Source organism: Sinocyclocheilus grahami, unplaced genomic scaffold (genome assembly GCF_001515645.1).
Source record: "Sinocyclocheilus grahami isolate Dianchi unplaced genomic scaffold, SAMN03320097.WGS_v1.1 scaffold1223.1, whole genome shotgun sequence".
Lineage (NCBI taxonomy): Eukaryota > Metazoa > Chordata > Actinopteri > Cypriniformes > Cyprinidae > Sinocyclocheilus > Sinocyclocheilus grahami.
Genome location: NW_015506402.1, coordinates 234,688 through 248,150, shown reverse-complemented (window position 1 = coordinate 248,150; position 13,463 = coordinate 234,688). Strand labels below are relative to the sequence as shown.

General features: G+C 38.3%; 1 protein-coding gene across 1 annotated transcript in view; it reads right to left on the bottom strand.

Moving 5' to 3' along the window:
- Positions 1–498: 498 nt before the first annotated feature.
- Positions 499–13,463, bottom strand: part of LOC107568165 (F-box/LRR-repeat protein 16-like) — a 24,759-nt gene continuing 11,794 nt past the window's right edge. The window contains exons 4-7 of the mRNA XM_016254076.1: positions 8,044–8,552; positions 6,426–6,510; positions 6,158–6,221; positions 499–5,395 (exon numbers count right to left, since the gene is read on the bottom strand). Coding sequence (XP_016109562.1) covers positions 5,247–5,395; positions 6,158–6,221; positions 6,426–6,510; positions 8,044–8,552 — 807 coding nt within the window. The 3' untranslated portion in view covers positions 499–5,246. The remainder of the gene's footprint in view (positions 5,396–6,157; positions 6,222–6,425; positions 6,511–8,043; positions 8,553–13,463) is intronic.

Below are 13,463 nucleotides of genomic sequence, written 5' to 3'. Positions count from 1 at the left end.
CTGCAAAGCACAACTAAGCTTTTCTTCCTTTTTAGAGCCTTATTCATTAAAAAAAATTGATCCCTGCAGTCAAAATACTTAATACAAACGGTGTGTCTCAGAACAGGCAAGGTAGATGTGTTTGTGTGTGGATGCACATTCAAGAAGCAACATTCAAACACACAGTAACAGCTGACAACATGTTTTAAAGGAATAGTTCACCCAAAAATTGAAAATCAGTAATTTATTCACCTTATCACCCTTATATGTTGTTCCACAGAAGCAAGTCATACAGTTTGATCATTAAATACATTTTGGGGTGAACTGCGCCTTTAACAATTGAATGTCAGAGAATTTTAGAGCCTTATTCATTAAAAAAAAATTGATCCCTGCAGTCAAAATACTTAATACAAACGGTGTGTCTCAGAACAGGCAAGGTAGATGTGTTTGTGTGTGGATGCACATTCAAGAAGCAACATTCAAACACACAGTAACAGCTGACAACATGTTTTAAAGGAATAGTTCACCCAAAAATTGAAAATCAGTCATTTATTCACCTTATCACCCTTATATGTTGTTCCACAGAAGCAAGTCATACAGTTTGATCATTAAATACATTTTGGGGTGAACTGCGCCTTTAACAATTGAATGTCAGAGAAAATTAATGACGCAAATATGGTACTTATTTTGTACAACTTTTACTAAAACGGTGCAGACTGGAACCAACCAACTGAAAACAACAACTCTTGTCTGACAAGGCACTGCAGCCATGAGATTGAGTTCATAAAACTTTGTCTTTTTTTCTCTTTCATTTTAAATGAACCACTACAACAGTATTTACAGAAAGAGATGTACCCTAAAGAACTGAGAACTGTGACATGCCCATGTCACACCAGAGAAATAAAATACCAAAGAAATTAGAGAAACATTTTAGATAATCAGTGAGGCAGATATCTAACATTGCTCATTAGGCTGTTGAACCACATTCGCCCAAACAAGGTGTTTGCACCAGAATAAAAGTCGTTGTTACGGACCCTGTATGAATGTCAAAAGCATTACTAATATTGGTTTAGTATTACATGTACAAGTACATACAAAGAACCAACAAAAGAGCTGTTTTCTGTTGTTGAATCATGTCATTCTCAAATTTTGTAAAAGAAACAATCCTGACATATGTTAGTTGGGAAGAGTTAGAGGAACAGAGGATTCATTCTATTCGCTTAACAATTAAAAGCACCAGACATTAGAGTTAAAAGCAAGCTGGAGGGTGAACAGAAACTGCCAACACACTGTGGTAAGCTAGTAAAACTCCTTCAGAGAGCAAGAATAGAGGAGCACTATTTATGGAAACTGGCCTTGAAAATGGTTTAATTTTACAGTGTAAATCAGACAAAACCACTCCATATCTGCCATCCAGATTTGTCTGATAAGAAAGCGAAATTCACACAGTAGTACCAGTATTTCATTCTTGCATTTAGCCCGTATTAACATGTCTTTGATATTAGCTCAATGTACAACGTGAAACAAGCTTAAGTCTTTTATACTATCGATTGCTGATGTTATTCATCGCTAAAAGACATGAACCTTTTTGCATATCTTGCCTCTTTTCTTGACCAGGTTTCTCTGCTGACTCGTTTCGCTTAAAGCGTTATGGACGTGCACGCTTAGAGCCAGGCAGCCTCAAAAACAGCTAAACCTTCTGACAGATGACCTTGACATATTGATATATATTTACAGATTACAGTGGGGTTAGTGCATGAGTTATTATATTTATATTTAGGGTTCTTTTAGGTGAAAAAATTCCCACACTCATAAACTCTCATTCTATACAAAGAGGGAAAAGGCTCGGTTTGGAAGTGAAAACGATAGTATTTATACAAGATTAATACAATATCTCTGACAGTTTCATACAGCTGTCCTCAAATACTATGCAATGCCTTAGCGATATATTAATAATCTCTCTTTATTTCATTCATCTCAAATTGTTCTGTTTCTATTATGGAGACACAGGAAATTAAAAGCGCTTTGATGGGAATTCCTTCAGATCTTTGCAATTGAATAAAACCTGTTGCATTCTTTAAAAGACGATCAAGTTTGTGTAAATACTGCAATATGTCTCCTAACAGGTATCAGGATACCTCAAAGGAACCAAACATAGCTACAATTTGAGTTTAGGCATATGAACTGGTGCAGAATATTTCACATCCAATCCTGGACACAATGCCGATTCACTATTACTAGACTTTATGACAGCGTCTCTCAACAACTTACATCCATTTTACAACCGAAAACAAAAGAAGTGAACTAGATTAGTCATCAAACTCGAGAAAATGGGCAGCAGGAGGCTAAGTCAACTCACTGTCAAGGCCTCCGTCAACAAGTTACTGCCCTTCTGTCAGCTGAGTGTCAACAGTCTGCCTGCCAAAAAAAAAACCACGTGCCTCAGAGACTGCAGTTATTCTAAACGGCGAAACCATGGTTTTAAAAAAGGGTCAATTCATCTGAAAAAAAACTCAACTCCAATTTCCATAGTAGTTCTTGTCTCCTCAGGTACCCCATCAAAAAACACGTTCTACTTCTAAATAAACCTCGTACAACCCTCGTAAATGTAATAAATAAATAAATAAATATGTGCATTGTCAATAAATTAACCCACTACCAATGATAAGTAAAAGCAAATAAATACGTAACAACTTCAATGATTCAAAAGATAAAGTCACACAAGGTAGTGAGATTAAAAGTCTCAGGGGATCTCGGCTGGATAAGCAGCAGCTGGTAACCCTGATTAGCTGTGACCCCCCATTAAACAGGTCACTATATACAAGAAGAGAGATCGCCTTTCTGAGGTGAGTGCTAATGTTTATGCTAATGTGTCTTTTAGTAGATATAATCGGTTATCGTTAAAGCCTAGAGAATTTAGGGTGGGATAGGGTAGTGTCCACTTTAAAGACAGTGATGTTGGGATTTTCACGACATAGTTTCCATCTGTTTCGTTCTACACTTTTTTGGAGTAAGATTAGCTTCATGTTTGAATCAAAGATGTTTATAATAATTGGAGAAAGCGAGCAATCAATTAGAATTCTCATTCATCTCAACTGTACACAAATTAAAAGTTCCTTATTGGCAAAATGGTTAGAACTATTCATTGCAACATTCTTTGGAAAACTGAATATGGTTCTTTTATGCAATCGCTCTAGGAACCGTTGTTTTTAAAAGATAGTTATTAAGTCAAAATATGTTGCTAATTTTGAATGGCCAACAATTGAGAAATATGCTTTTTGCATCCAGATGATGTAGTTCAGGCATGTACCAGCAGGGGTGCTAACCAGCTAAACCAGTGGTTTGAGTGGGACAGCATGCCTGAAATTTCAAATTTCACTAGTACATTTCTGTACAATTTCCTGAAGAAAAAAAAGTGGTAAATTCCATGCACTGCTACCATATCTGTCCACAGATGATTATAATATTCAGAGGTAAACACATTTCACTAGTTAGAACTTAGAGGTTGCTTTTAAATAAATTATTCGCCAATCTAAGACTCCAAAATTGTGCACCATGCCATTTATTCTGCCACTTTGCATGTGTTGAGTTTGAGAGTAGGTGAACATTAAGGTCATCAACATCACAGCAGGCCCTTCTGAGATGATCTGAGCAGCACATTAATCTCCTGAGTGAACAAATGCGGGGTTCGGTATGGGCTATGGAGTGGGTTGGAAAAGACCAAATGACTGGTTTCCACGAATTCTCCTGTGGACCTGTATTCTACATACCCAGTTATACAATGAGGTAGGCACCACAGATGAGCACAATTGTGAGGGTGAAGAAATGAGCACCTCTGAAAATAAAAAGAGGTGCTACTAATCTAAAACTAGACATGTGGGTCTTGCTTAATGGGAAAGCAAACCTGCTAGATGAAGAGAGACTACTGTAATAAGCTTGTGTGGGATGTTTGTGATCACTTTATTACACTGGCCTGCCTCTGCATTTGATGCAAATCACTGTAAACCGTATTCATCAGATGTATTTAAAAGCACTCGGGCTGAAAGAGACACTGCGCCCGTACTGTAAGAAACTGCCATGCTGTCTACTGCTGTAATGGTTTGGCCTGGTGACAAGTAAGCAATGACGTGCAGTTTCAGTCTTTGAAAGGCTGTCACGTGGCCCAGCTGCATTATGGGATCACTCGGAGATCTCATCTTCATTTGAATCAGGATTAATATGGAAACCTGCACATAAGCCACTAATGTCAATTGACATCAAAATGGAATTAAAATAAAACAGGCAGATGAAAAAGCCAAGCTATCTTTTGTACAAACCACAGTCCATCTGAACTATATTAAAATGTATGAGCAGTTCCGATCCACCCCGCTCTCCCCAACTCAAAATATCTGAAAATGTCTTTAAAAGAGCAATCTGCTGGGAAAAAATAACCTCCTGACTTCTGATTATGCTGGTTCCTTTCAAAGGACAGTACCTCAATACTGTACCTTCACCATACCTGGATTTCTGTCTTATTCAAAGAGTCCTAAACCTCGAACTCATACCATGTTTCACAGTAATCCTTATCATCAAAAATAATACTTAAAAAAATAATATTTAAAAAAGAAAAGACAAAAAGAGAACTGCATGACAAAAAGCAAGTAGCGTTGATGTGAAAATCTACGTAGCTGTTCATCTCTGAAGTTCTTGATTTTTTCCCTTGATAAGACACAGAGATGGAGCAGCACCACTGAGGGGAGCGAGAAACCCGGATGCCGCTGGACAAAAGTGAAGACACCCTGTTGCAGTGGCTCCTTAACCTCGTTCTTTCCCTTAAACATTTCGGTTCCCCTCTACCTTTCCCTGGATATGAGAGACAGCTCAAACAGGCAGCGCACACCTTTGTCACTTCAAGATAAACAGTTTTGGATGAGACATGGAAGCTAGTCTCACAGTTCAGTGGAGGAACATGTTTCATGTATGTGTGGGGGCTGATTCCTATGTTTTATGTTATTTAATGAAAGATCTAGCCTCTGACCCACTGCGCTTTGTACATGATCCCTCTCGCTCGTCAGTCCAGGCCCGTTCCGACGTTCTCTTTCAGATTTTTTATCTTCCATGTCAATGATACCTATTCACCCCTCCAGAAAAAAAACAAAAACAAACTTCCATTCAGTTTCTCTCGTTGATTCTTCCTGTGGGTCCAGGATGAAGAGGGGTTTATCATCAGTCTGTAGGAGGAGGTTTTGGTGATGCGGTGGGTGCTAGTGCCCATGAAACTCTTTGCTCTACTCGATGACCATGCAGCGCGGCAGATGCTGGGAGTAGTATTTGAAGAGTTCGGCTGTGGCACCAGGGCAGTTGGTCAGTTCCAGCTCCTCTAGGTCCTGCAGTTGGATCAGGCCTGACAGGCCAGTAGTGGTCAGCAGAGGGCACCCTGAGACAGAGGAAATGAGAGCTGGTCAAATACAAAAGCTAACAGCCACCTCCACTCAACTGCTCACTTCCGGTTTATAATGCTGTGTGACAACAACACCACTTTTTACATCACAGATGATGATTCCCAAACAGAAAGATTTCAGTTTTGCTTTGTTAAACCTAGATAAATGAAACTATGTAACATATATTGCTGTCAAAAGATTATAAAGATAAATGTATAGAAATATTTTTTTCAACTAATAGCTTAAAGCATTTATTTACTTCTTAAGGAAATAAAACAAAATCAATCCCATGAAATTGTGTGGATGCCATGTGTGCTATGTATCAAGCTAAACGAAGTTCAACTAACAGATATGTTTCAGTTTGAGAGGAAGTGTTTTCAACCACAGAAATTAAAAGTTTGTTGTTTAAAAGTGAAGTTTATCATGTTATATGACAGTGACTTTAATATTAGTCAAAAATGAATTGCTTGGTCTGGATGAAGGGGTACTTGAGCCCTTTGAATGAAGCTATGTGGGAAAAATCTGGAAACATTGGAATAGAACATCCTTATGCACAGCTACTGATAGAACAGGCAGATATTTCTGATCTGCAAATGTCATTTTTGAGGGATTAACTGAGCTTTCTTCCATAACATGATTAAGCTCAGGTATTCATAGAAACAATCTATTTCCAAACATACAGTGTTATTTCATTATAGTTCTTTATCAGGACTTTATCAGTGCATCCTGCAGTATCGGCACTTTCAGAGTGTTTTTACCAGCTAGAGAGAGAAGACGAAGACTCCTCATGCCATATAGATGCTGTAACCCAAAGTCTTGCACCTAAAAGCACACGGGGGAGCTGACATGAAATTTCAAGCAGTTTTGGTGATGTGACATGCTATAAATTATCTAATATATAAATTGTAACCTAATTGTGATTAATAAAATAATTAACTGATAACTTATATATCAACTAGCCATAACTTTATTATCATAATAAGACTATCCCATTAAGCTGACTGAGACAGTTGCACAGACACTTACCTGACAGCACCAGCGCAGGTAGAGACTTCTCAGGGTTGACATGGTAGATAAGTAGCCCAGGCCTGTATCTGTGATCCGCACACACCTGAATACAGACATATAAAGAACAGTCATTTTACTTCCGGACTTTGCCATCTATAGGCACACAATATGATTGTGATAATCATTCTTTCCATAATGTATCAAAATATCATGGTATTATAACCATCAGATAGCATCACTGTATCATAGCACTCAATAGACATTTTTTTTTTTTTTTTTTAACTTTTTTTTAATTGAAAACAAGCAACAGAGCGGTTATCATAGGAGTTACAACATCAAATCACAATACATTTTTGATGCACAGTATCACTCATTATCTGCAATGGCATACTCTATCCATTTTTCCCAATACTTATTAAATTTTTCTAAATTAAGTCTTAAACTAAATGTGAGTCTCTCCATACAGTATATCTCATTTACAATTCTTATCCATTGAGCCCTTGCTGGAGGATCAACCCGCAACCACTTACAAGTTATGGCTTTCCTGCTACTTGCTAAAAGTATTTGTGTTAAGTATCTATCATTGACTGGGATAGTTTTTGGTATTTTCCCTAGGTATAATGTAATGAATGAATAGTCAAACTCTTCTCCAATTATCTTTTTAATTTCAGCTGCTATTTCGTACCAGTAAGCTTGTATTTTTTGGACAGGCCCAAAACATGCTAAAGCGATTAGCCATTGAGGTTCCACATTGTCTCCAACAAGAGCCCAGACTTTCTGTACCTGTACGTAGTGCTGACAGTTTAGGAGTAATGAAGAACCTTATTACATTTTTCCATCCAAACTCTCTCCAAGATCTTGAGTTTGTAGTTTTTGCATGTATAACACATATATCTGTCCTGTCTTCCTCTGTTATTTGTAAGTCTGACTCTTTTTCCCATTTTTGTTTTAAATGGACATTGTTATAGAACAAGGATTTTAAATATTATCGTGCGTGGTTCCTTAAAACCGTAAGTGGCCATTTTATATCAATAAACACTTTTAACCATAATGTTACAATGAAAACACTTGTCAGAACGGCTCACTATCTCTTTTCTTATCGAACAGGCAAAAAATTGTAAAAACACATCAGTTTGTGTTGGTCAAGCTTATTCTTCTATTTGAGTAAAAAAAATTCTAATAACAATGGCAAATAGTGATAGGAACTAGCATTCTAAAATGACCCACACCCATACAGCATGACTGCGAATGTTGTTATACAACAGTTCAATAAACAAGACGTTTATATTGAGTAACTTACATTTTAGACAATATTGGCAGCTACTTTATCTATTTTTGCTGTTTAGTTGCAAAGGCAGCAACATAGTTTGATTCCTGAAAGGACTGTTTTGTTCCTAAATGAATCAGCGTGTTTGAACAGTAATTTGCAGCATATACTGTATATATATATATATATATATATATATATATACCTGTATATATTACTTTCAAAACCCAAATATCAGCTAGTGAACTGATATATTGGTTTATTACATTATTACATTTGATCTCAACATTTAGTCCCAATGAGGCTCTGTAAGAGGAAATATCAGCAAGATTTACTTTACACTCTGTACTGTAAACTCAGCACACTCACCGGTCCAGAACCAGCTCCTCCAGCTTGTGTAGGTCACAGGCAATATACTCCAGGGCCATGTCAGTGATGCGGGGGCACCAGGACAGATCCAGACTCCGGAGCTTCCTCAGATTCTCGGCAACCAATTCCACGCCATCGTCTGTGATCTTCGAGCAGCCTGACAGGCTGAGGGAGGTGAGGTTTGGCAGGCTGTGCACCATGTTAACTACGCCATGGTTGGTGATCTCCCAGCAGGAGTTCAGACGCAGCGTGTGGGTGGTGTAGCCTTGCTTGGCGGTGAAGTAGGCCATGGCCGTGTCGGTCACGTGATAGGCCTGCAGGCTGAGCTCCGATAGGTTGGGAAGAAGCTGAGAAATGGCGGCGATGGCGTCATCTGCCACGTTGATGCAGTCGCTGACACTGAGAGAGGTAAGCCGTGCATTCAGGCTGGACCACAGGCCGGCTTCTGTGAAATCATTGCAGCCGGAGAGTTCAAGGTGCATCAGACCTTGCATCTGTTCCAGCATCACCTGAAGAGTTCAGGACGGAGAAGCAATGTTACACAACTACAAATGTGCTTCTAGTGCAGTGCAAGTTGTTCAAAGCTTAAAGGGTTAGTTCACCCAAAAATGTAAATTAGCCCATAAATTACTCACCCTCAAGTCATCTTAGGTGTATATGACTTTCTTCTTTCAGACGAATCCAGTCGGAGTTATATTAAAAATTGTCTTTGATCTTTCAAGCTATTTAATGGCACTCAGCGGGTGTTGCATTGCTTCAGTCCAAAAGCACTTAATTAAAATGCACCCATCCATAAAAAAAAGTGTCTCACACAGCTCCGGGGGGTGAACTAAGGTCTTCTGTAGCGAATCGATGCATTTTTGTAAGAAAAATATCCATATTCAAAACATAATAATCACTTTAATGTAGCTTGCACTCACTGTTGTACACTGGAAGCAGCTCCGGGAGGATGACGTATGGAGGTCGGCTTTGCGCATGCGCCGCTCAGAAGTGACGTACGCGGAAGCGCAGGGGAGAGATCAAAACAAAACAATGGTCACTAATTAGAAGTACAAAACGAGGATTTGTAAAGAAGAATGTCGGAGGATTTCGATATAAGCCAAGAGGAGACTGGTTTTCCTTTGCTAAAGTAAGGAAAATTTGCTTCCTTTGCTCCTGTTAACAAACGTTGGTTTTCACAAGACTCACTGGTGCATGCGCAGTGCTGACCTCAGAGGTCATCCGCCCTCAATGCTTTTGGACTGATGCATGCAACACCCGCTGAGTGCCATGAAACAGCTTGAAAGATCAAAGACAATTTTTTATATAACTCCGACTGGATTTGTCTGAAAGAAGAAAGTCATATACACCTAGGATGACTTGAGGGTGAGTAATTTATGGGCTAATTTTCATTTTTGGGTGACAGACGTATGTGTGCTATCTGGGTATAGTAATCAGATGTATGTTATAAATCCAACTTTATCACTGAAAATATTAAACCATGGTTAAGCGTAAAGGGAAAAGCATTTAGAAATCATAAATCCATTGGCTTGTTTTTTTTACCTTCTACTTCTACTAGCTACTTATATACAGTACATAAGAGATGACATATTTATGTTTGTAATTTCAGTGAAAATTTTTGCTTAATGCACAGTACAGAGCAGAACGGAAAGGTTCTTCTGTGTTAGTATTCTTTCTTTAGGACTTTTCACACTTGAAATAATTACACCTGGGTCATTGTAAATTCTGGGGTTTCTTGTTTCACATTTCACAATTAGCCGGGGTTAACAATTAATCCTAGGTATTCATAAACTGACGTTTCACACTGTTCAGTCCTAAACCCCAGGTTAATGTTCTTATTTGCATATTTGCGGTGTCAGTGCCAATGATTGGACGAACACAGCATGCGACCTGTTTACGTAATGGCTGTAGCACTGTGCATCCTCGCATCAGGCCTATATGTATCAAGTTTTTCCTGAATGCATTTTCATTGGACTATAAAGGTAAGAATAAAACCTTTCATCATTATTTGACATTTTCCCTCAAACGCTGAAACGACTGTTAATACAGTGCGTGCTGTTTCCGTAACTGTCCAAAGCACGTAAATATGAGCCACGCAATTGGCTGTCTGTTGCTTAAGCATCTAGTCGTAACATTCTAACACCTCTGAGTTTCACACTGTACAAGGATGGCATTGCAATGCGGGGTTAGCAAAACAAAAGCGGTGCTGACCCTGCTCCAGAGCTGCGTTTCATAACCCCGGTTAAAAAGCAGTACTAAGCCCGTTTCTAATTTACATGTGTGAAACGTTCCTTTAGCTGGGGTTAAAAGCAGAGAAAGACGATAACCCGGGGGTTAAGCGCAGTGTGAAAAGCCATTTTAACCAAAGTTCAGTCAAACCAAAGTTCAGAATCGATTCTGAGTTTAATTTTGAAACAGCTGTGCATTGTAGCAGATGTATGACATCTGCTTGTTGTCAGTTGCAGACAAAACAGCAAGTATACAAACTCTTGCAAAGTTCGGAATAGACATGGAAAATTATTCGGCGAATAATTTTTGAAATTATTCAATGGCGTTGTGAACGACCACAGTTTTATCTCGATGTTGCAGATGCTAACAGTGTTCGGTCTCAACTAGGGATGCTCCGATCCGCCTTTTTCACCTCCGATACCTAGGGTTCAGTATTGGTCGATACCAATATAAAAATATTTTAAATTGTGTTCCGAAGACAAACTAAGCTTTTAAGGGTTTGGAACGACATGGGGGTAAAGTGATTAATGACAACATTTTCATTTTGGGATGGAGTAACCCTTTAAGCTATCGTATGGCTTCAGAAGTAACACAAAATAATACGCACAATCTCGGATATGGATCGGCCCTCTCTGACCGATACCCGATCCGACAAAAAATGGCAGTATCCCTAGTCTCAATTATTTTTACACTCCAATACCCACTCTACAACGACAACAAAACTCAAGACTTGGAATTATTGAGAAAAGTGGAAAGGATGGAAATAACCCGGTGGACACCCACTATTACTGTACAATATCACAGGTGAGTAACATACAGCGCACGTGTTGTTTACTGTTAGTTGAGCCAAGTCCTTATGTCACAGAACAGATTATAATTCAATATAATTCCGATTTCAGTTATGTGTCTGTTTGGCCAGATGTGTAGTTACTATATTTTGCATGCGATTTCGGCTTCTTTTTAAATTAATGAAGGACATAATAATTAAATGTCAAAATTATTTCCTGTGGTAATCAACATTATGCTACAAATGCTGTCAAATAGCCTTTAACATTTCTTCAATGCCACATTCTTTAATTTATAAAACTAGACAAAATGGAAATAATAATAATAATAATAATAATAATAATAATAATAATGGTGATACAGATTGGTATCTAAAGCACTTCCAATCATTTGTCTTAAAGAAACTGCGGATTATTTTATCTTTTCTAATACTAGGCTAATTCCTAACCAGGGGTGCATTTCCCAAAAGCAACTATGGTCGCAAGTTCTGTTATTACTAGTATAATTCAACTGAACTTGTGTCCATAGTTAGCTAACAATGCTTTTGGGAAATGCACCCCTGACTGATGTACATTTGGAAATCTGACTATAGTCCTAATCAGAAAGATTCATAGAGCCCTTTCTAATTCAATTAAATGTAGGTGATTAAAGATGGTCCAAAATATATTTCCAGTGTGTGGCCCAATTAATGTACACCTAAATAGTTTAGCCAATTCTTTGGGATTAACAACAAATGTTTGCATTTAGATGGTCCGCAACTAATGGATTGTGTGACCCCACTGATCTAGTTACTGAGCCAAAAAAAAAGGGAACAATGTGCAGATTTTCTGTTTTTAATCACTTAAAGGTTTCAAGCCAGGGACATCTTATATTTATAATGAAGGGACCAATGGCTAAGACAAAATGCAAATGAAAGAGCTAATTTCAGCAAGAAAAACAACTCTTGAAGGCAGGGGTCTGCTCTCTTATTGAGTACTTGGTCATGATCCAAGCGTTGTGCTGTGATATCTGCCCTGCCCTATATAATTCACAAACAAGCCGGAGGTGCACAGTCCTCTCTCAGACAGAAGAAACTCCACAGCCTCTATCACTGCACATGCTGGTTTGCATATCTGAGGGGAAAAAGCTTGGATGCCGTCACGAACAATTTGAGAGTTCACCATGGCAACAAAAGCCCAGTCTTAGAATAGCAACAGCATAGAGACAAGTGTGATGAGTGTGATCATTGCTGCATGTTCTTGCAAAACACAATTGTTTCGAACCATTAGGGCTGCACGATATATCGAAAATATCGAAACATCGCAAATGTAAATATCGTGATATGTATATCGCAACGGCGTGTGATACCTGAATCATTTTAATAATAGGCTACTTAAATCAAAACGTTGCAAAAGGTAAAAGTTTTAGTTTGACGCATATAGCAGAGAATTGCTTGACATTAAAAAGAGTTATTAAGTCCAATAAGTTGCAGAAAACAACTCTTTGCCATCTCGTCTTGCTGTCTGACAGACTCACACCTGAAGCGCGCGCATAAGCCGCATCTCGCACAGCGTATCTTCCGTTCTCCCGCTAGGGATGGGCGTATCGATCCGAAGTATCGATATATCGATATCTTTGTTGTATTTTCCTGTAAAAATAACAGAGTTAATTTAGAATTACTCAGCTTTTAAGAACAAGCAGAATATATGCCGGTTTCTCGGCAGTGGGCGGAGCTAATGCGCAAACAGCTCTCGTTGGTTGGCGCTCATCTATTACCGTCCCTGTTTTGATTTCAGCAAATCAGTTCGAGCGAACGCTGACAGCATGATTAATATTCATGAACCCAGCAGATAATAATAGTAGTAGTAGTATCTTTTAATAATAATTACTATTACCTACGACCAACAATATCTTAAACACCACCACCAGTCCTAAGTTCAGTTAAAATGACAAATATGCATTCATTCATGGTTACCAAGTTTTAGTTCTAATCACTAGTTCTATCATTAAATAGTGCTTAATTATCATAATATCATAATATAATGCTTGATTGGTTGAAGTTAAGAGTGCACATTCAGTTATTTAATTGATTGGGTGGAATCATATGTGTGTGTGTATGTGTGTGTGTGTGTGTGTATACTTAACCATATTTTGGGGACAAATTTGTACCCAAAAGTGAGCAAAGCCTGACAAAATCGGCAAAAACCTCAATTTGTGGATGTCCTCATTTGTAAAACTGTTAAAATAAAGTAAACTCTGTGAGGGGTGGGTTTAGGTTAAAAAGTGTATAACTATCTGTATATAAAAACAATAGAAGTCTATGTAATGTCCCCATTTAGATAGCTAAGTAAACGTGTGTGTGTCTGTGTATGTGTGTGTGTGTGTGTGTGTGTAAAATAGTATATCAGTCTGGCGAGTAAACAAAA